The 25,083-nt window shown below is 48.6% G+C and overlaps 9 protein-coding genes across 9 annotated transcripts; 3 read left to right on the top strand and 6 right to left on the bottom strand.

The window, feature by feature from the left end:
• Positions 1-852: 852 nt before the first annotated feature.
• On the top strand, positions 853-2,084 carry BDBG_07516 (CDP-diacylglycerol-inositol 3-phosphatidyltransferase; the record flags this gene model as incomplete). The annotated part of the gene is made up of 3 exons (XM_002622068.2): positions 853-1,108; positions 1,208-1,584; positions 1,677-2,084. 3 exons carry the CDS (start codon positions 853-855, stop codon positions 2,082-2,084), a joined length of 1,041 nt encoding a protein of 346 aa, XP_002622114.1.
• A 1,253-nt stretch (positions 2,085-3,337) lies between these two features.
• Positions 3,338-4,854, top strand: BDBG_07517 (anaphase-promoting complex subunit 10; the record flags this gene model as incomplete). The annotated part of the gene is made up of 2 exons (XM_031723123.1): positions 3,338-3,800; positions 3,890-4,854. 2 exons carry the CDS (start codon positions 3,338-3,340, stop codon positions 4,852-4,854), a joined length of 1,428 nt encoding a protein of 475 aa, XP_031580222.1.
• Positions 4,855-5,106: 252 nt separating this feature from the next.
• On the bottom strand, positions 5,107-7,041 carry BDBG_07518 (3-isopropylmalate dehydrogenase A). Its single transcript, XM_002622070.2, has 5 exons — positions 6,795-7,041; positions 6,697-6,717; positions 6,482-6,550; positions 6,313-6,408; positions 5,107-6,229 (listed from the first exon to the last, which is right to left on the bottom strand). Exons 1-5 carry the CDS (start codon positions 6,843-6,845, stop codon positions 5,372-5,374), a joined length of 1,095 nt encoding a protein of 364 aa, XP_002622116.1. The 5' UTR covers positions 6,846-7,041; the 3' UTR covers positions 5,107-5,371.
• Positions 7,042-7,793: 752 nt separating this feature from the next.
• On the bottom strand, positions 7,794-10,634 carry BDBG_07519 (protein phosphatase 2C). The gene is made up of 2 exons (XM_031723124.1): positions 10,132-10,634; positions 7,794-9,996 (listed from the first exon to the last, which is right to left on the bottom strand). Exons 1-2 carry the CDS (start codon positions 10,190-10,192, stop codon positions 8,150-8,152), a joined length of 1,908 nt encoding a protein of 635 aa, XP_031580223.1. The 5' UTR covers positions 10,193-10,634; the 3' UTR covers positions 7,794-8,149.
• An 885-nt stretch (positions 10,635-11,519) lies between these two features.
• BDBG_07520 (uncharacterized protein) lies at positions 11,520-13,096 on the bottom strand (the record flags this gene model as incomplete). Its single annotated transcript, XM_002622072.1, has 2 exons — positions 11,520-12,013; positions 12,130-13,096. 2 exons carry the CDS (start codon positions 13,094-13,096, stop codon positions 11,520-11,522), a joined length of 1,461 nt encoding a protein of 486 aa, XP_002622118.1.
• Positions 13,097-14,400: 1,304 nt separating this feature from the next.
• BDBG_07521 (RNA splicing factor) lies at positions 14,401-16,369 on the bottom strand (the record flags this gene model as incomplete). Its single annotated transcript, XM_002622073.2, has 4 exons — positions 14,401-14,659; positions 14,725-15,216; positions 15,287-15,598; positions 15,681-16,369. 4 exons carry the CDS (start codon positions 16,367-16,369, stop codon positions 14,401-14,403), a joined length of 1,752 nt encoding a protein of 583 aa, XP_002622119.1.
• Positions 16,370-16,734: 365 nt separating this feature from the next.
• On the bottom strand, positions 16,735-19,579 carry BDBG_07522 (cytochrome P450 oxidoreductase). The gene is made up of 3 exons (XM_002622074.2): positions 18,256-19,579; positions 17,916-18,164; positions 16,735-17,797 (listed from the first exon to the last, which is right to left on the bottom strand). The coding sequence occupies exons 1-3, from the start codon at positions 18,975-18,977 to the stop codon at positions 17,650-17,652; spliced, it is 1,119 nt and encodes a 372-aa protein (XP_002622120.1). The 5' UTR covers positions 18,978-19,579; the 3' UTR covers positions 16,735-17,649.
• Positions 19,580-19,997: 418 nt separating this feature from the next.
• On the bottom strand, positions 19,998-20,892 carry BDBG_17627 (uncharacterized protein). The gene has a single exon (XM_031725308.1). The coding sequence runs from the start codon at positions 20,738-20,740 to the stop codon at positions 20,558-20,560; it is 183 nt and encodes a 60-aa protein (XP_031580224.1). The 5' UTR covers positions 20,741-20,892; the 3' UTR covers positions 19,998-20,557.
• A 1,018-nt stretch (positions 20,893-21,910) lies between these two features.
• Positions 21,911-25,081, top strand: BDBG_07524 (orotidine-5'-phosphate decarboxylase). Its single transcript, XM_002622076.2, has one exon. It carries the CDS (start codon positions 22,928-22,930, stop codon positions 24,368-24,370), a length of 1,443 nt encoding a protein of 480 aa, XP_002622122.2. The 5' UTR covers positions 21,911-22,927; the 3' UTR covers positions 24,371-25,081.
• Positions 25,082-25,083: the final 2 nt, after the last annotated feature.

Genomic DNA, 25,083 nt, shown 5'->3' on the forward strand with positions numbered 1-25,083 from the left:
TTCTTCTACAGCTTGCTGGATGTTTATTTCTCTCCTTCGACATTCCTTTTCATCCGCAGCTATTCTCAACTATTTTATTTCCCTTAGACAACTAACTTATTTAGTCAATTATAATAATTAAAAAAATAATCCATCATCATTGCAGAGTGAGTGAGTGAGTGAGTGAGTGAGTGAGCCCAGCCCCAGCTGCCATTTCCATTTGTCCTGTTTTTCATTGCTCTCTATCTATCAATTGCTACAGAAAGAAATAAACAAAATAACAAACAGCCTTGCGGTGTTCCTTCTTTCCTCCCGCCGAGCATTGTCAGGTTGTATTTAATTCTATTGTACTGTACATGACCATATTTATAATTTATAATTTATATATTCTAATCCAACACAACAGTCTACGTTTTGCTACGCAGTAATCTCGAAGAATTACTGTTTGTTTCGCAGTCTTGTTTGTTGTTTGGACCCCCCCCAAAAAAAAAATTAAAAATTAAAAAATCAACTCTCCGCCTCCTCTCCTCCTCTCCTCCTCTCCTAACTATAACAAAACAAACCATCCGCATCCTTTTTCACTCCAACACACTCTTTTTAATTCCTTCCTCCTCCGCGAATCCCCCGCATCCAACCGCCTACATTTCCACCATCAACCGCCCTCTGCTCCGGACTGGCGGGCAATAATAACCCATACCTGCTTGATAGCTCGATCGTTCCCACTTCACCTTTATTAAGTAATAAGTTGTCCTCACGGTTAACTAGTTACCACTTCCAAGCTCCGATCCGACACCTCCGCAGTACCCGTCTTCGTCGTTTTTACAACAGCTTCAGGCAGGCTATTCGAGGAGGGATCGCCTTTTTCTTACAAAAATGAGTATGCGCACGAGAAGGCAAAAGGCCGCTGCAGCAGCAGCAGGCGCAGGTTTAGCGCCACCGTCACCTCATGATGAGATAGAGGATTCCATGCCCACCGTCAATGGTTCTGTGCACAAGAGCAACAGTACACCCCCCCCCCATTCCACCTCGTCCTCTACCTCCTCCACCTCCAAGCGGAGACGATCCCGCTCCCCCGCCGTGGTAGCGGAACAGAGAGAGAATATATTCCTTTTCTATCCTAATATAATCGGTGGGTTTTAACTCTGCTTTTTCCTTGTTATGTCTTGTAACGCTCTAACGCCCTCAAATGCTAACCCGCGTCCCGTCCTATCCTCTGTCTTGACCCCAGGCTACTTCCGTGTTTTCCTCGCAATCGCTTCCCTCTACTATATGCCCCTGCACCCGCGAACTTGCTCTCTCCTCTACAGCGTATCGTGTCTCCTGGACGCCCTTGACGGCGTCGCAGCCCGCCACTTCAACCAATCCACCACCTTCGGTGCAGTTCTGGATATGGTGACGGATCGATGCACTACAGCTTGCCTGCTGGTGTTCCTGAGCTCTGCATGGCCACGGTGGGCGATTATGTTCCAGGGCCTGATCAGCCTCGATCTCGCAAGCCACTACATGCATATGTATGCAACGTTGACAATGGGTGGTTCGGGTCAGAGCCACAAAAAAGTCGATTCGAGCAGGAGTTGGATCCTGTACCAGTACTATAATAGCAGGGTGAGAACTATACACTCCAACAACAACAAACAATCTTATTATCCATCATCCATCCCATTTAACTAATGCTTTATGTACGCCCCACAAAACAGACCGTCCTCTTCATCTTCTGCCTCTTTAACGAACTCTTCTTCATCGGCCTCTACCTCCTCTCCTTCTCCTCGCCTACCCTATCCCCTTCCCTACTGCAACCCATTGGCGGCGAAGGAGGACTAGGAGTAGGGTGCGGCACCGCCTCCGCGCAACCAGGTTCTCCAGCACTCGCTCCACTATCCAGCCTCTTCTCCAGCCCCTGGAGCGCCGGCGCCCTCGAGCTTGCCCGCGCGAACAAGATGGACAGCTTCTGGCCATGGGTCATCACGGGTATTTCGGCGCCGATCATGGCGGGGAAACAGTTCATCAATGTTGTGCAGATGGTTAAGGCTAGCCGGTGGTTGGCAGAGGGGGATTTAATGAGGAGGAGGCAGCAGGGATTGTCGTCCGGAGCTAAGAAGCGGTGATGATAAAAAGTGGTTATGTTTTATGTTGCTGCTTTTCATCAATCGAATGGAATCGAACTTGGGCTTGTCGATTACGTTTTGGAATGGATGGGAAACACTCCTTTGTTTTGGTTCCCGCTCTGACCTTACGCGATACCCACACCGGAGAGAGTATGAGTGTGGGCTGCCAGTCTGGTTTCCCTTTCGTTCGGTCTGTATATTTTCTCTTTCTTGTTTTCTTTATTTTATATTTTATTGCCCTTGTATGGTCTTGTTTCTATTTCCATTAACCATTTGCCCCAATGGGAGTACATTTTCTGGGTAGGGTTGGGGGACCTATATGCAAAATTGAGGAGGGAAACAAACGATGAACAACAGGTTGGCTTGACATGAGCGGATATGTGGTCCTTCTATTTCTTCTTTTTTTAATTCCTTTTTCGCATTCTTCCCATTCATTGGCTTCTTGCTTGTCTTCTTGCCTTCTCCCTCTTTGTATTTCTTAATATCTCATTCTTTTGCAAGCAGCGATTCGATTACTCATTCGCTTTACTTATGTATTCATTTTCTGTCGAGATCCACCTCATTCTTTTTAGTTCATTTATTATTATTATTATTACTCTTCTACTTTTCTCTTCTTCTTGTATTCTGATTTCTTGACCTTGACTCCTTTTTTACTATTATTTCTAATTATTATCATTACGTTTAAAATTTCTATTTATTTCGTATCTTCTCTAGCATTGTTGTTTTTCAGCATGTTTGACCGAGTTCTCTTTCAGTTCTCTTCTCAGTTTCTTCTTTTCCTTACCATTTCTCTTTAATATTTTTCTTATATTGTCTTTCTATTGTTCAATTTTTTTTTTCTTCCTTGTAGGTTTTGTCAAGGTGTAAAAAGAAAGCTTTATAACTCTGCTGATTTTTTACTTTTTGCTTTCTTTTATATGTTAAATTCAATCGCCGTGTTATTTCTTCTTAGGTCAATCTTACTTCACAGTTAGCCTTCATATCATAATCATGAGCAAGCCTGTGTCTCCCTGGTTCAAAGTTGTTCTCGGAATCGAATTTATCCATTATAGGTAGTTCTGAGCTCCCTCACATGATCTGGCGTCAGGCACCCCTTTCCTAGATAATTTACACGCGCGCCAATCCTCCGCAACCAAAACAACATTTTCCGTCCCCGCAGCTCGAGAAAAGAGAAGGGGGATGTTCCTTCGGAATGCACAAAAATTTAACTTCCACATGAAGCCGCAATCCGTGTCTAACAATCTTTATCTCTAATGCCCCGCCACGGCCTTCGACGGGGCGCCCGCGACCACTCCGCTTTCCCGAGCGAAGACGGAGCGTCTGCCTCAACCCCCGCGAATGACCGACGACCACACCACCGCCATCCCAACTTCGAGGATCCAGTTCGCGGGGCGGCCCGGAGCCCGCGCGCGGAAACTTTTCCTGCGCATAATGCGCATGCTCGTGTGCGCAATTTGTCCATTGCTGGTGACGCTGACCTTGTAGATGCGGAGGATGAGTTAGAGGAGAGCGGGGAGGGGTTTAGTGATAATGAAGATGATGATATCGATGTTGACATTGAGGATGAAGGTGATGAGGGTGATGAAGGGGATGAAGGGGATGAAGGTGATGAAGGTGATGAGGATGAGGAGGATGAGGAGGAGTTGGGAGATGAGGAGGGTGAGGAAGAGATGGAGGGGCAGGAGGGGCAGGAGGAGGATGAGGAGGATTATGACGGTAAATATATATATATTTTCTTAGACATTAGTTATTTATTCCGTTGAGTTTACAAAACAAAACAAAGCCCTTTCTAACAGACTTCGCAGAAAAGCACACTTCAGCCCCCATCCCCGCGAACCTACGCGAAATCTCCTCCCTAGCTTCCTGGACAGTATCAACGCATAAACCAGGCTGCGGCATCGCAGCCCTCCGCCACCCGTCCCCCTCACAATTCTGGCAATCCGACGGGCCCCAACCGCACACCCTCACCTTACACTTTTTCAAACGCGTCGCCATCGTCCGCATCCGCGTATACCTTGACTTCGAACTCGATGAGAGCTACACACCTACCAAGATGATATTTCTGGCTGGCATGGGCGGAAACGATCTTGTGGAGTTTGCGACGTGGCAGGGGGAGGCGCCTGCGGGGTGGGTGGATATTGATTTACAAGGGGTGGGAGGACGGCATGAGAAGACGGGGCGGCGGAAGAGTGGGAGCCATCAGCGGAGAGGTAATGGGACTGGTGGGAATTTTTATGGAGTGAGAGGGGGAGCGAGAGCGGCGGGGTACGCGGGCCTGGGATTGGCGAATTTTAGGCAAAGACATGAGACTCATGGTGACGATGGAATAATCGATCATGGCACAGATGGCAACAAGCGCGGGAGTAGGAGTTATGAAGACGACGACGACGACGACGAGGAGGAGGAGGAGGATGCTGATGATGACGATGTCACCGACACGGACCCATCATCCGGTAACGTCCTCAAAGCCATGGTAATCCAAGTCCGCATCAGCGAGAACCACCAAAACGGCAAAGACACGCACGTGCGCGGCTTCCAGGTGTTTGCGCGTGATGATCGCCGCCTTTCCCGGCCACGCCGCGAGAGCGGCCGTAAGTCTCTAAGGCCCCACGGCGCAACCGGTAGCGGTGCGGTTGCTGATGCTGCGAGGAAAGTTAGGGCTGGTTCGTCTGTAACGGCGGATCAAGGGGGAGCCGCTGCGAATGACGAAGAGGTGTTTGGCCCGGCGTTTGATGAGGATGGTTGGATGGGTGAGATGGAGATTCGGTAGGAGGGGGTTGTGTGTCAACGCGCATGAATGTGCGTGTACATCTATTAATTGTATTCCCCGTTCCTGTTTGTTTCTATGCATTGCTTGGCGAATTGGGGAGGGTGGAACTATACGTAAATTGGAGTTTTACAGGTTTGGTCGAGGGTGGTTTAGGCGCATTGATCATTTGCTTTTTCTTTTCATGTTTCATTCATCCTCAGCTATGAATACCCTCGAAGCAGTCAATGGTTTCGCTTTGTTTTTAAAAACTCTCTCATTTGTAGACTTGGACGAAAAAAGGGCCCATCCATAAGAAAATAATGATAAATATTACTTCTTCTAGTTCATGATAGTTCCGATCTTGTATTAGGTTACTTTGAATGCTACCCTTTTTCATTATGCTCTATTTTGTATTTACACATGCGCCAAATGACCCTGTTCATGAGGGAAAGAAAAAAACCTGTGCCCGAAACCAAAATACCAATTTTCCCAGTCGTTGTTCCCCTAGTACTTGCTTGCTCTAAAGTAAAAATTACCCTTACAAAATCTTCTCCAACTCCGCAGCAACCGCATCGCCGACCTCCTGCGTCGTTGCTTTCCCTCCAATATCACCCGTCCGCACACCAGCCTCAATGACGTTCCTCACAGCGGTCTCGATAGCCTTGGCTTCCGCAGGCCGGTTGAGAGAGTATTGCAACATCATTGCCATGGAGAGGATGGCAGCGACGGGATTCACGATGCCCTTGCCAGCGATATCCGGCGCGGAGCCGTGGATGGGTTCATAGATGCCATTAACCTTGCTCTTCCCATCGGGGATCCCGCTCAGACTCGCGCTGGGCAACAGGCCCAGCGAGCCGGGGATGACGCTCGCTTCGTCGGAGATGATGTCGCCGAACAGATTGCTCGTGACGATGATGCCGTTCAGCTTTCGCGGGTCTTTCACCATCAACATCGCCGCGCTGTCGATCAGATGGTGCCCGTACTTCACCGTCGGGAACTCCTTGTCCATAATCTCCGTGACGACTTTGCGCCACAGTCTGCTCGTCGCGAGCACGTTGGCTTTATCCAAGCTCCACACGGGCAGCGGCGGGTCGTGCTGCAGTGCCAAGTGGCCCGCGAGACGGACGATGCGCTCGATTTCCGTGCGCGAATACGGTTCTGTATCAAGCGCGTAGCCGTCACCGTTGTCCTCGCGGCGTTCGCCAAAGTAGATACCGCCCGTCAGCTCACGGATGATGTTGAAGTCGACGTTGCGGCAGACTTCTGCTTTTAAGGGGGAGATATCGACGAGGGAAGGGGCGGCAAAGTTGCAGGGTCGCAGGTTGCCGAAGGTGCCCATTTCTTTGCGGAGGCGGAGGATTCCTTGTTCAGGGCGGACGGCGCCGGTGCCCCATTTCTGGATTTAAGTGGGTTAGCGTTTTGTCGTTTTCTTTATATTTAACATGCGAAGATGGTATTTTGGAATTGTGTGCGGCGTACTGGTCCTCCCACTGCGCCTAGAATAACTGCATCTGCAGCTTTGGCGGCATTTAGGGCCTCGTCGGTGAGGGCTATCCCGGCTACGTCAATGGCGGCCTATATGCCAATATGAAAAAGATTTAATTAGCTCTTTGTTGAAGATACAGTCTAGGAGAAGGGCCATACTGACCCCTCCAAGTAAATGGTCCTGGAAATTGAACTCAATGTCGGCTCTCTTCTTCTCAACGACGCGGAGAACCTATAACAGTATACATATATTAGGATATGTGTAAAGTATTTTAAATAGCCTTCGTCACTGGAGACATGTTCCTAAACTAAGCATCGGTTCTCGTAACCTATTGAGGGAACTATTTAAAAAAAAAGAGCATGTGCTTCCGAACGGACCTTGATAGCTTCCGCGGTCACCTAGAAACCAAATCATTAGCAACTGCACAGTACATTTCCTTATATAATGAGGAGCTCAAGGGGTCAATTCCACCTACCTCCGGACCACAATAGTCGCCGGCAAAGACGACAATGTTGTATTTCCCCATTGTGAACGGTGTAAATACCTCTGGGGCGGTTGAAGGGCGCTAGGGAGAACCTGGAAGAGGAATTGGCAGCTAGAACAATCGGAATAAGCGCGCTTCGGGAAAGCAATTGATCAATTGAGAAGAAGAAGATATCAAGCAAGGAGTAAGGAGCAGTGACAGTGCGGGATAATGAAGCTGGGAGGAAAACAAAGGCACCGGCCCGATAGGTGCAGCAGAGCCGCCCCTTCAAGTGACCCCGCGCTCCGACATCGGGATGTCCCGTGACATTGATGCAATGCTACAATACTCCGTACCTATAGATTGAATAGCTGCAAATAATTTACAACAGGAACTGAACTATAGTTACGGCTGATGGTCATCGGGTTTGAATATTGTGCAGGAGAGAATTTATTATGATTGAAATAACAAATGTGGATATCCATCACCATTCCTACATGCTTAATGTCTCCCGTCACTTACAATCAGCAAAGAGGGACTTCAGGAACTAGATCCACCAAACTTCCTTGCGGTGGGATTCTGATAGTAATGGGCCAAGCGTCACGTTCATACTATCAATTGATGGATATTGCTGGCCTTCAGTTGGTTCAGTTCCGTAGCCTCATGCTGAAGGATTTCAGGCGCGCTATTCAGCTCCGCGTCTACATGGTCTACCTACCACCTCTACCAACAACAATCGTTCAGCTGTAAGGATTCTTATCCGATGCTCATTGTGATGTTGGGAGTGAAATCAAAAACAGGACGTCTGTCTCCCTTCCACGTTACTGGGAGAGAAGAGAATAACTCGTGAATCGGCAAGTGGGTTACACCCGGCGCACGAGACGTGATGCAAAGGGGGGTTTATGCTGGCTGTTTAGGGGCTGGGTTGTGGGGTAGGGGGATCAAGATATGGGAACTTACGTAGTAAGTCGATGTCTAAGGATAAGAATGAAAGGACCAGTGGAAAGGGAGTTAGCTAATGGACGTGATCTCAATTATATAACTAACTGGTCTAGTTATTTTGAATATTATTATCAATTATTTACTTACTAATTATAACCCTTTTTATGCTCGTGGGGTACCTGTAACATGGATATCAATTGACCTGTCTTATGACGCCTAGACAAAGAAATTTAAAAAATAAAAATAAAAATAAAAAAAAATAAAAAATAAAAAATAAAAAAGGAGAAAATCGCTAAACAAGAGCCACAAGATGGACGGCATAAGACGACATATTAAACGTAGAACACATTAAGACCTTAACTCCAATTCCTCACCTAGCACCTCTCTCGATGATATGCACCGACTACATCCAATGCCAAACGATCCTATCTCCTCCTCAGCCTTGGATCCGTCGCCTCCTCCCTCCTCCACTCCCTCATCTCCCTTGTCCCCATACTCCCCAAACCTCCCTCAATTCTCCTCTCCCACCCTCCCAGCCTAATAACAAGACACGTCGCATTATCCCCATCAGCCCCCACCTCGGTTGCAAACGCCACAACATCCCTCGCCCCCTCATCTGGCGTCCGCGCTTCCTTCACCACATCCACGACCTCCTGGTCAGACATCGCTCCGCTCACCCCGTCCGTCATCAGCACCAGGAACGAGTACTCTGCCGGCCCCATCTCCACGCGCCGCAGCTCAGGTTCCGCAGACACCCCGATCCGCTTTGACCGCATGTCGCCAAAGGCGCGCGTGTTGGCGAGCCCGCTCATGCGCTCTTCGCCGAAGGAATCCGTGACGAACGTCGCGGCGTAGCGGCGCAGCCGATTTCCTTCGATCGGGGAGGAGGGGTGGTGGTCTGTTGTGAGCGGGATGGCGAGGCCGGTTGTGGTGGAGCAGAGGAGGATGCGGGTGTCACCGACGTGGGAGACGACGAGGGAGGATGGGGCGGACGGATTCCAGAACGGGGTTGGGCTTGGGGTGGAGATCATGGCGATGCTGGCTGTGCTGCCGCCTTTGAAGCGGGTGGGTCCACCGATGACAGGGTATGGGGATCGGCTAGGGTGGTGGAGGATGTCGGCTTCGTTGAGAGGTTTTTCGGCCTGGACGAGATCGTCCTCGTCCTGCTTGGCAGCTTGGGCGTAGATGAAATCGAAGTCTGCTTTTAAAAAGGCGTATTCGAGTAGTTCTTCGATTGTGGCACCGCTGTGTGCGTTTGATGCGTGGTGCTCACCAGAGTAGGCGAAGTGTGGTGGGCGAAATCGTCGATAATAGCCCCCTACTAGATTCTTCCAACTGAATACCAATTCCTTCTCCAGCTCTCCGATTTTCTGCCTATTAGCCCGCTGGATAATGGGCAGGTCACCTTGTAGATGTAATGTCTCTCTCTCCTTGCTGTTATGTGCTGAGCCATCACCATGACCCTCCATTTTCCCGTCCCTCTCTACAATAGAGCTACGGGGCCCCTTCCCCAAAACCCTCTCCCCAGTCTCAATCTCCTTCTTCAAACTCGACTGCATCTCAAAGTCCACAGCCGCATCCTGCACATACTCATGCAGACAATCCCTCAGAAATTCACTACACTCAGCCCCACCATGTCCATCAAAAACCCCAAAATAAAACACCTGCGGGTCTCCACTCGCACTCTCCGCCCCCTTGTTCTGGTCCAGGACCCCTCCCTTCTCCCCACCGGCAGCAGCAGCCCTCTCCCCCCTAGCAGCCGCCGCCGCTGCAGACCGTGCCCCAATCGTCAACGACAGTGGTGCCCGCCGCGCAAAGGCTGGTATATCAATCACGCCCGCTTGATATGTATCTTCATTGGTGGGCCGCGTCCCCCGTGCAGCGCAGACGCCGAAGTGGTGCTTCGCGCTACGCAGCGGGATGCGTACCACGGTTGTTTCGCGCGAGACGCCGATGGGTGGCTGCACGGTGGCTGGGGAAGGGCCCCGTGCTGCACTGGCGGTGTGTGGTGTGGAAGCTGACCGGGGTAGCTTGTGATGAGGTCCTGGAGAGGCGCGGGAGTCCGGGTGTAGAGAGGAGGATGGGAGGTGGGTGACGAAGTAGTCGTGGAAATGGCGGCGGGAGCGGTCGTAGGCTCCATCATGTTGCTGTCGGCGCTGGTTGTATTGTGAGTGCTGGGGCTGCTGGAGTTGAGGTTGGGCCTGAGGGTGCGGCTGATGTTGGGGCTCAACATTGGTGCTATGGTGACGGCGTAGGAAAGTCGCGATGAAGCCTGAATTTGAGCACAATGTTTGGTTAGCAGGGGTTCTTTCTAAAGAGCTAGCTGCCTGTCGTCTGTGAAAAGGAAAAATATTTTTCACACAGAGGCAGGGGAAATGCAGGGGATATTTTAGCATTTCAAACGTACTGTAGCTGTCAGCCAGCGTCCAAGCGCGCACAGTTGCACGCTTTACTGCACCGGGGTTCATTTGAGCAACGACATCGACGGCGAGGGTGTGGTGTAGAGATAGAGATAGAGGAGGAGGAAATGCGGCGGGATTATGGGCTCTGTATTATTTATTAATAATAGTAATTAGAAATAACTAGTTGGTGTCTTGCCGGATTTCCGTTTATGGACTGGTGGTGTCTTCTAGTTTGCTCGGAAGGAAATAAAAAGTTGCAATGTTTTGTTGACTTGATTTGTCTCTAAGCTTTGTTCCGTGATGGTTCTAGTTAACTTACTTGTTTGGGCAAAAGGCGTGTTGCAGATAGAATATTTATGAGGACATGCCACAGTAACGTAACTACATATTTATACGTGTTCTCCAAAACGAAGGGCAAAAATAAACAAAAAATTCCAAAATAAACTAGAATGAAGCCAAGAAGAAACCTCCCAACAAAACAAGAACAGGTTAACCTTGGCTCATGTCACTGCTAGGCCACACAATGTCACTGCAAGGCCAAGTTGCGGTGGGGAGATACTTGGCTTGTGGCTGGAGAACAGAACATCTCCACTCTCAGGCGGGGGAGAAGTGAGATTGAGCAATAAATAATTACAGATGTTCCTTGTCACTGTACGGAGTATCCAGGATTAAAACACAAACTTTTTTTTTTAATATTTTTACCTATTTCTTATCATACAACAAGGGTGATTGGACAGCAACGACAAAATTACTAACGACAAAGCTGATCGATCCACTCGATATCAAGTGTAGCGTACATGTAATGTACAGCACCTGCGCCACCAGTCAAGTGACGATGTTTCGCAGTGAAGATCATGGCATAGTCGTGGTAGAGAAACGGCATTCAACAGGGCAAGTGCAGGGGTCTGGACTTGAACATCGAGGCCGTGAGAAGAGAATTAAAAAGAAACAGAGCACAGCGACGATACATTAAGCAAATGGGGAAGCCTGAAATATTGGCACGTCAACATCGGATACCCAGATGGATAGATATATCCCGTGTCAAATCCAGATTTTGAAAAATACACGACGAGAACAATTATTGCGATTTGGCACAAGGGGGCCTGGAAATTCAAAGAAAAACAAAAAGCGGGACAAGGGAAGGTGGAAAATGGTTGATGCATCCAACGGCACAGAGAAGACAAGAAAAGCAATCCTACCCACAGCACCAGAATACCAAATTAGAACACATGGCCAACTTCTTGAACACATTGAACGAGGGTAGTCCAGCCTGGCTCCGGATCCAAGGATAAATCGCCAACCATTGCCATCCATTCCCCTAAAACTCCGCATCGTCATTTCGAATATCTCGCCGTACCGTATGGTACGGTCGACGAAATCGAAACCCCAAACCTCAGACATTACCTGCAGCAGTGGCAGCATCCATCGCGGGCGAAAGCACAACAAGCCCCATATTAACAATCTGCATCGGCTCATTCACTGGCGTAGCATTATTACGAAACCAGATCATCGGCGTAACGCTCAGCTTAACGCGATGGCCCTTCTTCATCAACGTCTGCGGGTCGCGCCCAACCAACGCCGTGTCCCGATGAAACATCGAGTGCGCATCGAACAGGTCGCCGACGTCCGCGAAGTGGAGCTGGAACTCGTAGGGGCCCGAGAACATGGTCAGGGCGACGCTGTGCGCTTCTTCGATGATGCTGACGAAGTCGGTCCAGATGTTTGGGTGGTTGCGCTGGACAAGCGGGGAGATTAAGCGGAAGAGAGTGGTTGCGTGCTCGTTTTTGCGCTTGTTGTAGAAGCTTGCAAAGAGGGGTTTGTTGCGGATGCGGTTTACTTGGCGGCGCATGGCTTCGAAGAGGAGGGCGCGGACACTTGTCGGGGCGTCTGGAATATGATTTAAGTATTTAATATTGGTAAGGAGAAGGGGAAGTGGAAGGGGAAGGAGAGGAGGGCGAGAGATTATATATCTGAGGGGAGGAAACATTGAAGAACAGACATACCAGGATACAAGAGCGTCATCATCTGCCCGATTTCAGAGTCGGCAGTGGAATCGAAGCCCTTAACAACAGATATGCGAAGCACCTTGCTGGTAATATACAAGTTAATCGCCTTGGTCAGGAGCACGAAGCGCGTGGTTGTGTCTGTCAGAAGAGTAGACACCGAGTCTGGATGCGAAGCCTGCATCAAGTGCATCATGGTTTCCGAACCAATCGTGTTGTTGGGGTCCGCATACCCGGTTGGCGAGTTGATATACCGCTGGCCGAAGGCTTCGGATTTCTCGAACAGGGAATGGAACTTGTACCCAAAGTCCATCGCGCTGAGGTTGGTCTCCTCCATGATCATCATGCCTTCAGGTGGGTTCCTGGGCAGGGAGGATAGAGGGACGGGTTTCTCCTCGGCAGCAGCCTGGGCCCCAATGGGGGGTACAAACGCATTCAAACGGTCGACTGCAGACATGGTGGGAACCGTAGCAGCGGAACTGGCATCAGCTGCGACATTTGCAGTAGCTTGATTATCCCCTGCAGGGTTCGGGGTAGGCAGATCCCCAAGCCCAAATTTGGGCGGCGGGTTATTGAAGACGTGGCGATAACGCGAGACGCGAGTTGCCTCCTGGCCATTCGCCAAGTGGTGCTGCGGAGTAGTGAAACTAAACGACAGCGCACGAGGCTTGGGCTTGGTGGAGGTGGGAGCAACCGTCTTGCTCTGAGCGCCGATGGCCGGCTTCTGCTTGTTGACGATGGCTTCCAGCTCTGCAATTCGGTTCTCCATTTTGCGGATCGCGTCGCGGTCACGCTGGCCAGCGGCACGGGCTTCGTCCAGTTTGCCTCTGGTATGCTGAAGATCCATTTCAGCTGCGTTGAGCATCCCCTGGAGCCGGTCGATGTGATACCTCATGGCATCATAGGTCTCCGCCTGGTATGCACCAGACGCGTTGGGTGCCATGTAAGGGGGTGGAGGGCCCATCATCTTGTTTTGGCTAGAGAAGGGGCAAGCTTGTCAGTGGACTAGGGGCGTCAGCAGCGTTCAGAATGACCGCTTGGGGTCGATAGCTGGAATTGACACCGGAAGAAACGCGGATAGGATACAAATATAGCTTGAAGACACGAAATCAATCGAGGGCAGAGGTTGTAAAGGAGGGAGATATTCTTGATTCAGACCACACAATCAAAGACAGAACTCACTCTTTGTTGTGAAAAGGAGAACAGCTAAGAAAGAAGACAGTTATGTATCTTGCAGTAATTGAACTAGTCAAGGAAATGTGATGGAAAGACAGTGGAACTAACAATTGCTTAACCAGTGTCAAGCAAGATATCAAAGAAGCAAAGAAGAGATGAGATGAGATGGTGTGTTAAAGAAAAAGAAGATTCACAGATGACTGACAGATCTGTGTTGTTTGTTATGAAAACAGAAAGATGCGGTTGATGAAATATTGTTGGCTGGTTATCAACCGCATTGGATGTTTGTATTCTGGCATGCGTGTAAATATCATGATATCTGCAACTGTTGGCGTGGGAAATAGATAGTCGCCAGGGGAATTCAGAAACGTGCAAGCGGATCCCCTAGTGACCTTCATAATTATTGCTAAGAAGATGCAATGAGAAAGCAAGTTCATGAGAAGAGATAGCTTATAGCCTTTGCTGTAGATGGTAGGAGAAGAAGAACTGGACGAACGATTAAGAGAAAGGCAGGATAAACTCGATGTGATGGGCAATATCAGGAGAGAGAAAAGCCATGTTCGCTGATATATAGGAACCTCGAAGAGGTGATGTTGTGTGGAATGTCGGATGGTTTTCAGAACATGATAGAAGGACTGGATAGGAAGTAAGAAAGGTGGATAGTAAATAAATCAATTTGGAAACATGGTAATTTGTAACAACGCCCCAGGGCTGAAAATGATGCTCTAGCTACTTGCACTCTACAAGAAAAAAAGACTATTTGAATCAATGCCACAGATGTCACAATAAAAATGCAAATAATATGTACTCGCAGAAAAGACACAACACATACCACTGGTGGAGACCATGTCCTCGCCCTGTATTGGAAAGCATCGCTGGAATGCCATGTGTGTAAGAGAGGGTGAGGTTCCCGCTCGTTTCGGGAGGGGGGGAGGGGGGGAAATGGGAAGACAAGGTCGATGGCCCTAGACAAAAGTTTGTCAAGGCTATCTCTGAAAAATACACCTACCCTCCATTTTTCATCCTTCCTCTCATTATATTTATGTTTGTTTCTTTTTTCAGGTTTGACCTAGTAGTATCCGTAAGTGACTAAACTCAGATCGCTTTGGTACGGGAAAAGAGGCTGCTGTAAACCGCATCAACCACGGGCTGCGCGCTAATCTGTCTCCCTCCGAAAAATCGTCCGTTCAGGCCCTTGATGGCATTCTCGCCGCCCTGGACTCGGTCGAACTTGAGATATATATCTCCTTGGGTATTCGGGTCTAGTGCAATGTGAACAACATGGCCGTATTTATCTTCGCATTCGGCGCGCACGTCGTCTTCCAACTCTTTGACCCAGGATTCACCCTCTTCCCTAAACGAATAGTTAGCATAGACTCAACACATTTGATTGCATTGGGTAACGGGAGGGAATCGTACTCAGCAGGGTCAAACATATTCCTGAGCAGAACACATCTGCTTGCCATGTTCACGCTCACGGGCAGCGGCTTAGCGTTTATTTGCGGCTTGGGTACTTTACGTTTTTCGTCTGGGGTCGGCTCGACAGCAGGTTCATCTGTTCTCGCAAGTTTCCTCATCAATGCGTCTCTGCTATAATTGTTGAAGTTCACACCGGCAACATCCGTGTCATCTAGGGCGCTGGCACCGCCTGCCGCCTTGTCATTGTCTCTGCCTCCAGCTCGGTCAAAGTGACCGGAACCGCCGGCTTGAGCTCCACGACCACCATGGCCAGAGAATAACGAACCCTGGAAGTTATGATGGGCACCTTGTCCCTGGAATCGCTGCAATAAATTGGCGGTCGATTCAGGGGTAAACTTATCATTACCAAGACCAACCCGAATTGGGCGACCAGCCAGGTCGAATCCATTCATTTTTTCCAAAGCTTCTCGAGCTTGGTTTGGATCGCGGAACCTGGATATTTTTATTAGCAAGCAAAGAAAAAGAAAAAAGGCAGGAAGAGCTGGGAATGGTTGATACATACTGGACGAAGCCGTAACCCCTGCTGCGGCCCCCTTCTTCTTTTTGTAGCTGGACAAAATCAAGTTCGCCAAATGGTTCGAAAACTTTCTGTAAATCGCTTTCAGTGATGCTGAAATGGATATTACCAACGTACAGCCTGTGGAACGGAATCGAATTTTGGTTTCCGCTAGCGTTGGCCTCGGGATTGCGGGCCTGTCTGTTTTTCTCGGCTTCGGTTAGTTGAGCAATAATAGGAATCCCTAGAAGCTTTTGGCCAGTAAGCTGGATGGCAAGTGGGACCGATTCTTCATCCTTGAATTCGACATAACCGACGCTGCATGGAAAATTAGCAAGGTTCTTTTTATTTTTATTTTTATTTTTTTAATACAAATTGTATAGCGGGGAAAATAACTCACCCTTTCGATCTCCCGCTCACGCGATCCTTCACAATCTGAGCTTCTTTGACCGGTCCGACTTTCTCGAAGAAAGCAATGAGCTCTTTCGTTCTCAAGCGGGCGGCAAGCTGCTGCACAAAAACGGTTCGTCTATCGCGTTCATCTTCAGTAAGTTGGGGTTCAGGAGTCCTGCTGCGGCGCCTGCCAGAACTGGGACTTCTTCTACGGCCATCCCTATCGCGCTTGCTAGAGCGTCTATCCTCGTCACGCTCGTCCCGACGGGAGCGGCCGGTGGGTCTATAGTATCTGTCGTCGTACGGCGATCTAGAGCGGGAACGTGTAGTCCGGCCAGGCCCGCGATAGTAGTCCCCGCCCGACGATCGATACGGGTCGTCGCGGTCACGACGGGAGCGGCGTTTTTCGCTATCACGGCTTCTGCTTCTCTTTCTGCTTCTATGGCTCCCGTTAGCACTTGCGCGATCGCTCTTTGGGCTTTTCATTTCCTCGTCTCCATCGGCATCTTTCTCATGGCGGCGTTCCCGGCTTCGGTCTCGTCGCTTGCGCTCTCTATCGCGATCGCGGTCGCGACGTTCACTTCTAGAGCCGCTCGATTCATCGTGGCTTTTATCTGGGGTCTCTTCAGCTGGCTGAGGGGGCTCGGCGGGAGCGGCTGTGGACTCAAGCAGAGCCTCGACATCGATACCTGACATGGCGAAGATACGTTGAATATGGCTGGCCCTCGGAAGGAAGGGGAGATGTAGGAAGAATTGTTCACTTTTATCCCGTTAGAGAGGAAAACGAGGAGAGTTAGGCGAGCGAACCCTTCTTGAACTAAAGCGCTATACAAAGGCAAGCCCTAACAGTCCTCCTATAACAAAATTCGATGGGTTTTCGAATGATGTAGGTGCTATGAACGGCCCTTACTGTTGGTCTGGATGGATGCTGTCTTGTTTTGACGTTATCGTTGATATGCAGAAGTACGGAGTACGCGGCTGATTGAAGTTTAAGATACAGGATCTCGGTCATGTGATATAGGTCGCCACCTAGCTCGGATTATGTAAACCCAGCATCGCCACGAGAGAGGCGCAAATCATTTTCTGCCAACATACAGCGTAGATACCATATGTGTTATATATATTGACAACCGAGAGGAATTCATACATGGACGTAAAAATAAGACGAGTTGAAAATCCGAAGATGTTTATTAATGCGCATTATTTTACGCGTTCCTCTTTTCTAAAATACAAAACCATCAGGTCCCCATAAGATCTCATGTAACAAGCCCTGTCCAACACAACCAGACCGTACTCCGCCAACCCTCCGCCAACCAAAAATTCCGCTTACTACACGTAGACAGCAGTTTGTCATCAATTAATCACTCTCTATGCTCCATTTGCCTGTCTACTAAAAACAGCTCTAAGATGCGGGCGGGATATAAGAGCGAACAGCAAATGTGTCGAGAGCAAGGACAAGAAGCAGAAACGAAAAAGAAAGTGGAACAGAACTCAGAGCTATAAGAACAATGTATCCAGCCATTAAAGTAGGTAGAAGTAGAAAGTAGAGGGGGAGAATCCCCCAAAAAAAGGACGGAAGAAGAAGACGAAGGAAACTGTACAACATAATACAGGAGCATTTGTGCTAGTAGCAACAATGCGATGTGTAAGGGCCCATGGGGGGAATAATATGATTGGATCTCGAGCATATACATATATATACCAACTAGATAACTCAGAAGAAGAGGTGGAAGGGAAGAAAAGGCTGGCGGTGAGCTGGATACAGTAATTGTACCATCGAGAGTATGCGCGCAAAAAGAGGGCAACGTTTGAAATTAAAATTAGAATTAGAATTAAAAAAAAAAAAAAAAAAAAAAAAAAAATTCCTGACCAAAAAAAACCCGGTATGTGAACGGAGTGGAAATCATCTTTGTCTGAGCCTTTATAGAGGCGACGCGACTTTAATTAATTTGAATATGTGAGTTGTGTTGAGGAATTCATTCGACCTTCACGGGTTGGAGAGGCGGGAGTTCTGTTCCAAACACCCTGTCCCAGAAGCGGCTGGTGACGCCAAAGCCATTTTCGTAGTCTGCAAAATGGTGTTGGAGGTGGTATTTCTTGAGTTGTTTGTAGTATGATGGAAGACTGTAAGGAGGGCGGCGTGAAAGAATTAATTAACGTGTAAGACTTTTGTTAAAAATAAATAAACGGGAAACTGGGGGAGAATTATTCTGAACAATAATAAAATAGAGCAAATACATACCTGCGATGGTGGAGGAAATAATGTGTCATGTCATAGCAAACATATCCGAATACTCCTCCCGAGAAGACGGTCACGGCTGCGTACCAGTTATAGAAAAACACCGCCTTTGAGATATAGTAGAAGGGTGTTGCCAGTAGGACGAATAATGTTGGGGGCATGACAAGGCGATATTTGTCCATGGGGAGGTAGTGGTGGATACCGTGTAAAAGGAAGTGTAAGCTAATTCCAACGCGATTATCGGGTAAATATCTATTTTCCATCCAGTTAGCAATTGGAATTTATATATATATATAAAGGATCGCGGGTAAATGAAGAGAAGTTCAATTGGAGTTTTGCATACCCATCGACATGGAAGAGACAGCGATGCAGGCCATACTCAACCAGAGTCCATATGCACAGACCCAAAACCCAGTACGCAGATCCTATGATATAATTTTGCAGGCCAGCGAAGCCCACAGCCGTTCCGTAGGCAACCGCCGGATACCAGACCGATGGAACCACCCACCAAGCAGTCTTTGTCAATGGCTCGAGAAAATTTCCAAACAGAGGAGCGGATTCCCCGCCCTTGTAGTGTCGTGGGCGATGGACCTGTTGTAGATAGAAATCCTTGGTGAAACCACCGTACCACAGCTGGCCAAACAGTGGCCGGTTCAGATCGAGGAACTTATGTGTCCGATAATCCGCGGTTAGGTCGGTTTCGACAGTGAGATCTTCCTCACTTGACATGCCTGTGGTACTGTACGTCGGTATGCGTCCGTCGGTCGCTCCATCCACATTTAGGCCGTTCATCTTGGAGGCAGGGGCAGAATTCAGGAAGCCAACATGGTGCTCCTCTAGTATCTCGTATGCAGCGTCAGAGTGGTTGTGGGATGGGATGTCGCGCATGATCTCAGAAACGTCCTGGCCAGCATAGTCCAAGATCAGGTCACCTCCGCCGGGATGATCGTTGACGAAGGAGGTGACATCGTAGACCTTGGAGCCTCGTGTTACGTAGCACGATTTGGCAGTCGAATGTGATCTGAGGTCGGCTGTAGAAAAGATAGGCAAGGTTTTCCCAGGCATGATGGATGGGAGGGGGTTAGAATCTGAGGGAGGGAAACCGAGACAGGCGCACGAAGGTAGTAGGGGGACCACAGTCCAGCGAGGTAAAGAGAGACTTTGGCATATAGAAGCAAATATCAGAGCCAGAGAGGGAATCCGGACTATCCGCAGAGATGCGACGCGGGAGTGGTGATGAGGAGGAGGATATGACGGGGGAGAGAATGAGGTGAAGATGCGTGAAGATGCAGTGAGGAATGCTTGACCAGGACGATCCGCTCCCAAGTTCCGGCGTGGGCTGACCAGAAAAGGCTTGGCTTGCAAAAACCGAACTGCTGCATCCAAACTACATTGTAAACTTACTGCGTATGGTAGTTATGTACCAGGGCCCAGGGAAATGGGCGACAGCAAAAAAGAAAAAAAAAACAAAAGACGAAAAAAAGCAAGGGGTAATTCTCCGGGTGTAGGGGGGGGGAATTGAATGAATACAGCCAGGCGCAGGAGGATATTTGGTTCAAAGGCACAGACAGCTGTATAGAAGTATAGAATGCAAGCAATAACTATACGCTGCGTACTTTAACTATACTCCATACAGCAGCACAAAAAGCATAACTAATAAAGGGCGAGTGCGTTTGACAGACTCTCCATTATTAACTAACCACTCTGTACAGAGTACATGACATGGCTTTGACTGGACTTGACATAAAATTAGTTACTAGTTGTTAACTACATTAACTTTTACTTGCTACAGGTGGGGAGCTCCCCAACTCCTCGATTGCAGCTCAGGTGCTACTTTTACATTTGACCCCCTCTACAGCTGGAGATTAATTAGCCTTCCCTGCTACATAACTATAAGGGGAGCAGCAACCTATCCACTGCGCGTTCCCTCCCCTCGATCCAGCGGGCAGTCAGTAAAAGGGGAACACAGATCTACGCCCCCCACCCTTCCTCCCAGCTGCCAGGAGGAACGTCAGTCAGTCAGTCTTTTGTCTGCATGGAAAATCACTACAAACAAAGGCTATCAAAAAGAAATTGCAATACGATGGTCATGGGGTTCTTGTTTTCTTCTTGCGGTCCCCAGTTGAGGAGACAGGCATATGCATGTAGCCGACCAGCAGTTGCAAGCCTTACATATGCCATGTACGGAGTAGCTAGGGAGTCACCGAGTATAATCATGAGAATGAAGGGGGAGAATAGATTTTGCTGTCTTTTTGCTGTTATCAGACACCGGGGGAAAAAAAAAAAAAATTTGAAAATCCCACAAGGGACCCCATTTATTGCTCCGAAAGTTCGAAATGTCTCCAACAATATTCGTAGACCAACAGAGTACAGATTACTTGTCTCATATTCTACTGTGGAATTATTCATCCAACGTTCCGCTTGGTTCTGGGAAAGCCTGTGGCTTGGTTGGAACTTGAAGCCTATGCGCTGGTCGCATCAGCTCTATCCGTACAATAATGAGCTTGGGTGGAATATCACTGATGTCAATGACCTCATCTAGCATTGGATAAAAGGAGAGACAGGCACAGATCAACCTGGATGAATGGAAGAAGTCATCGCGCCAAAACTTTCTTTTCTTCGGCCTCTCAGAGTCTCTGAGAACGCTAAAAAGAAAAAAGAAAAAATAGAGAGAGAGAGACTTTCGGCGTCGACTGCCCAACCTTGATCAGCAAACCGTTATGGGCAAACCGTGGTCTGTCAAGCCATCGCCTGCAACCTCTGCGTCTGCTTGACAGTGTATCTTTTTTGGGCGTCCGTCTAGCCTGCGTCCGGTCGGAGGGATCCATCCACTCGTCCTCGTCGGTCAGTCGGTCGTTAGTGTAAGTAAAGTAGTCCAATCCATGTCAACGGCTCAGCGGAAGGAATTCAAGCCCTCTTTGAAATAATTGAGAAAGATTCTTGACATCTTTAAAACCGTGCGGGAGTTGCTATGTACTGTACAGTTCCATGTACCCGTGGACATGTTGAGACTTTGAATGATAATATATATATATATTTGTTAAGAAAAAAGGTCCCCCTGGAACTACTTCCAGCTGTTGTTGATCGGCTTGGGGTTGGCGCGAGATCTCCAGTTTTCTGCTGCATATCAGACTTCAAGCCTCGAAAAGAAAACGACCTGCCAACTGTTAACGGGCCTGCTTCCCGTGTGGGGGGCCCCTTGGAGCGGGAATCATCATTATTATTGATGATAATTGTGGATTGAGCGCTGAACAGCCGCCAGAGAGCCAGTGGGTGGCCCCAGCAGTCTAAAGCCTAAATGCCAACGGACAAACAAAAAATAACTTAATTAATTAATAATTTACGGAGCACAGAATTTTACAATAATAGGCATAGCTTGGTAATTGATTTTTCATTAATTAATACATAAAAAACAGGGATTCTTATTGCACAGTACAGTACTCCGTACAGAGTAAGTAGTTATGTGATGAATATTGAATATCAATGTTCTATGCCCCTCCCCGCCCTCTCTCAAGAGAGTCAAATCTACTATCTCTATATCTCCCAAATAATTCTCATCGGCTCAAGGATCTCACTCATTCTCATTCTCTTACAGATTCTTCATTGAGACTGACAGTAGTAGAACAGAGTCTTTTGGCACCCCCAGAGTAGCTAGATAGTGGAATAGAGAGAGATAGCACTGCTGCTCTCTACTTTACTATGATAGGCTCTACTCCGTACAGCAGACCTAGGTAAGAAAGAGCCTAAGATTTCCAGTTTTTTTACGTATTAATAGAAAAATCAATCACTGAGTGAGTTAAACTCAATCCTTTTTAGCAGGGTGTCCCTATCAAAATGTAGGGTGTCCGTATAAATCCCCGTCCCGAGGGGCGGCCAACTTTCAAGGAGAACATAAGTTACCAGCCCACAGCCTAACTCGAATCCTGGGACCAATTAGCCGAGTCGCACGGCAGATAGAGTTATGCGGAGATCGATGTACAATCCAGGCGGGTTTGGAATGTCGCTGCAGACAGTCCAGCAAGACGTTGCTATCAAGCCGCGGAATTGGAAGAGGGCCGCTGCCACCGATTGGGTTTGAAGCTGGGATCCAGAAAGGCTGATAGCGCCACGTCCGCAGCCGCCGCTGTAGCAATCCTGTCGCCGGTGATGTGTCCTCTTATTTTTATTTATATTTATTTATTTTCGCCCCTTCCTTCGCCTCCTCCAGCCCGCCCCAGGAATAACTTCCCTCGAGCAGCCGGGAATTGTGATGAGCTGCAGGTTCCCACACTAGCTGTGCCACCGCATCTAAGACCTTCATGGTTGGCCCTTGGGCGAAGCATTCAAGGGACAGGAGGGGGAGCCAGGGCTGATGGATGGGGAGGGGGCGATTTTCGAACTAAATATCCTGAGCCAGCAAGCCAGCCCGCGATGGCTGCTGGTCCTGGGTCATTTAGGCTGCGGCCTGCGACCAACCGCCCCTCGCTGCGGATTTTAAAAATTTCTTTTTACTAACTATTCTATTCGTCTTGCGACTTGTTCCATCTAGTTGCGCGTTTTAGTTTTCTATTTTATTCGACTTCCAACGCAACCTTTTGCTTGTTCCTTGATCTAGTTTTGTATTTTCTTTTTCTTTGACCTTTTCACAAGATCAAGCTCCAACTACTCGAAAAAGTTAAGGGACGAAAGGTTGCGATAATCTCAAGAGAAGAAGACAAAGGGAATAAATACCACGAAAGTTTGCCGCCCCCCCCCGCTGGCAGTTGTTGAATACCCACTATTTCGCGGGCCAGACTCCCCAAAACCCAAGCGGTTGGGGCCGCTTCGTCGATCGCGGACAGGTCATACTTGTAAATCTTTCTGGCTGTTGAAACACGTCCCAAAATACTCTGTACTCTCGCTGCGATCCCCGAAAACAAAAGGAGAGGGATTCATTGCTCTGAATGCCTTAAAAGCGACGTCAGATTCCCTCATCAATTTATATCGCCGAGCCTAGCGAATTCGTTGGCACAATTAAAAAAACCCCTAACCACAAGATGGACCCTCAAGCCCAGGATGCCTCGAGCAACTCGATCACATCATACCTCCGCCTCCTGAGACGGTGCAAAACCACTCTCCCATACGGGCACCTTATATGCGTCTCCGCCTCCCCTAATATAAGCACAATGGCCGCCCTTTTACGGCTCGCGCGTGCTGTCGGTCCGTTTATCGCAGTACTACAGGTGCACGCTGATATTATTGATGACTGGTCACAGGACGCCGTGCGGAGACTCTTCTGTGTGGCAAAGAAGTATGGATTTTTGATTTGGGAAGGGGGCCGTGTCTTGAATGTCCAGAAGCGCTCGGGGAAACATCAGGGTATGTCTAGCGAGGAAATCAATAGGGACATCAACTTGGCGCGAAAGCGCTATACAAAGGGTCTTGTCGGCGTGGCAGCTTGGGCAGGAATGGTTAGCACCTGGGTTATTGGGCCGGAGGAACAGGGGAAGGGCGGTGATCGTCTGGTTCCGACGTTGCGAAGGGCTGCGCGGGAAGCGGTTGCGGTTCTGAAAAAATCCGTTCGCACTGAAATCAGCGGTGGGAACAAGCAGAGGGATGCATGCGACAATGACGGCGAAGATAGTAGCGGCGGTTGCGTTGATGATGAAGACGATGAATGTCTAGGTAGTGACGACAAACTTGGAGATAACCTGAGCACCATGTTCCCCTCCCCCCGGAAAGGTTCAGTGATATCCCTCACTCGCACGATTACCCAACACACGGAACTTTCGACTTCTGAGCTATTCGCTGGAGTGGTGGGCCCTTGTTCAGATGACGAGGAACAGACCAATGCCGGAAACGCTCCCACTTCTCTACCATTACCCCCTCCACCTCTCCACGCCCGCGGTCTGGTACTGTGTCTTCCAGCAACAGATGACCCGTCCTTCTGCCACGAGTATAGACGAGCTAGCATCGCCACTGCAGAAGCCCACAGCGACTTCGTCGTCGGCTTCGTCAGCAACGAGTCATGGATCGAGGCGTCGCAGACCAGCACCATCATCGGCTCCCGATCCAACTCCCATGAAGATGACGCAGATAGCGAAGAAGGCGAGGACGGAAAAGGCTCCTCAGAACCGCCATACGTACTCTTCGCTCCCCTCGAAAGCGACCATATTCTATTCCCCGGCTCAGAGAGCATAACCCCCCCCGCAATGGACGAGGTTACGCAGGCCCATGCGGACAGTGTCCAGGTATACGTTAATGTCAACGACGATGCTGCGGGGGAGCCATCGCAGCAGCGATGTTCCAACTTTCCGCTATCTCTCCACCAGGCAGACACTTCTGAAGTCCAACACCGGCAAATCAACACGCTGCACCAGCTGATCGGCAGGGCCATTTCCATCAGGAACGCGAAGGCTAGCGTGAATCATCAACGACAGGATTCTGAGGAAGGTGACGCAGAGCTTCTGTGTATCCCGATTATTTCGATGAATGCCTGATGAATTTTCTTCTTTTCTTTTTCTTTACTATGCCCTTCTTCTCCCACTTCCTTTCCATCTCTTGTTTCTGGAGTCCTTTTCACCCAACCCTCCCTCCTCCCTATTATTAGCCCGCGCTTTACTTTCATCCCACATCTATATGCACCGATGGGACAAAACCGAACACAACGTTGTACAAGCCTCCACACATCCTCTTGCTCTCCTCTTCCGGAGGAACGTAAACGCCATTTCAAACACCTTCCTGGCATTCCATCCACCCTTCTTTGGCTGGGGTTGAATCTTCTAACCCTCCCTTCAACCACGGACACTTTGCTGATAATAATTGACCCAATTTGATGTTGATTCTTTGATGATTTTTATATTAATTTTTTCCCTTTTTGTTCTCCACTTTGGGGACTTTGATGAGAAATGCGAATATGAAATGGAATGGTACATGAAGGAAACAATCGGGAAAGCGGGCGGAGACGGCGATTTCTCCTTAATTATTGGCATGCAAGTGGACTTTTTTCATATTTTTCATATTTTTCCTATTTTTCGTTTTATTCTCTATTTTTGTATTCTTTTTTACCTTTTTGAAATAAAATAGTAGACGGAGCCATGAAGATATGATCCAGGTGGTCATTTCCATCACTTTTTATTGTTATTAATTTTTTTCCCCTTTCTGGCTTTGCTGTATTAGCTGGTAAAGTAACCCTGTAACAGACTTTTCAAAT

This window comes from Blastomyces gilchristii (genome assembly GCF_000003855.2).
Source record: "Blastomyces gilchristii SLH14081 genomic scaffold supercont1.19, whole genome shotgun sequence".
NCBI lineage: Eukaryota > Fungi > Ascomycota > Eurotiomycetes > Onygenales > Ajellomycetaceae > Blastomyces > Blastomyces gilchristii.

What these genes read in the sequence shown, in the direction of transcription:
- BDBG_07518 (XM_002622070.2), bottom strand. Translation starts at nt 6,845, where the DNA reads ATGGGGAAATACAACATTGTCGTCTTTGCCGGCGACTATTGTGGTCCG. An exon ending in GCGACTATTGTGGTCCGGAG is followed by an intron (nt 6,718 to 6,794) that starts GTAGGTGGAATT and finishes TTTGGTTTCTAG; the next exon opens with GTGACCGCGGAAGCTATCAA. An exon ending in TAGGCGCAGTGGGAGGACCA is followed by an intron (nt 6,230 to 6,312) that starts GTACGCCGCACA and finishes ACTTAAATCCAG; the next exon opens with AAATGGGGCACCGGCGCCGT.
- BDBG_07519 (XM_031723124.1), bottom strand. Translation starts at nt 10,192, where the DNA reads ATGAACCCCGGTGCAGTAAAGCGTGCAACTGTGCGCGCTTGGACGCTG. An exon ending in GACGCTGGCTGACAGCTACA is followed by an intron (nt 9,997 to 10,131) that starts GTACGTTTGAAA and finishes GCTCAAATTCAG; the next exon opens with GCTTCATCGCGACTTTCCTA.
- BDBG_07522 (XM_002622074.2), bottom strand. Translation starts at nt 18,977, where the DNA reads ATGCCTGGGAAAACCTTGCCTATCTTTTCTACAGCCGACCTCAGATCA. An exon ending in TGTCTCTTCCATGTCGATGG is followed by an intron (nt 18,165 to 18,255) that starts GTATGCAAAACT and finishes GATGGAAAATAG; the next exon opens with ATATTTACCCGATAATCGCG. An exon ending in TATTTCCTCCACCATCGCAG is followed by an intron (nt 17,798 to 17,915) that starts GTATGTATTTGC and finishes CCCTCCTTACAG; the next exon opens with TCTTCCATCATACTACAAAC.
- BDBG_17627 (XM_031725308.1), bottom strand. Translation starts at nt 20,740, where the DNA reads ATGGATCCCTCCGACCGGACGCAGGCTAGACGGACGCCCAAAAAAGAT.
- BDBG_07524 (XM_002622076.2), top strand. Translation starts at nt 22,928, where the DNA reads ATGGACCCTCAAGCCCAGGATGCCTCGAGCAACTCGATCACATCATAC.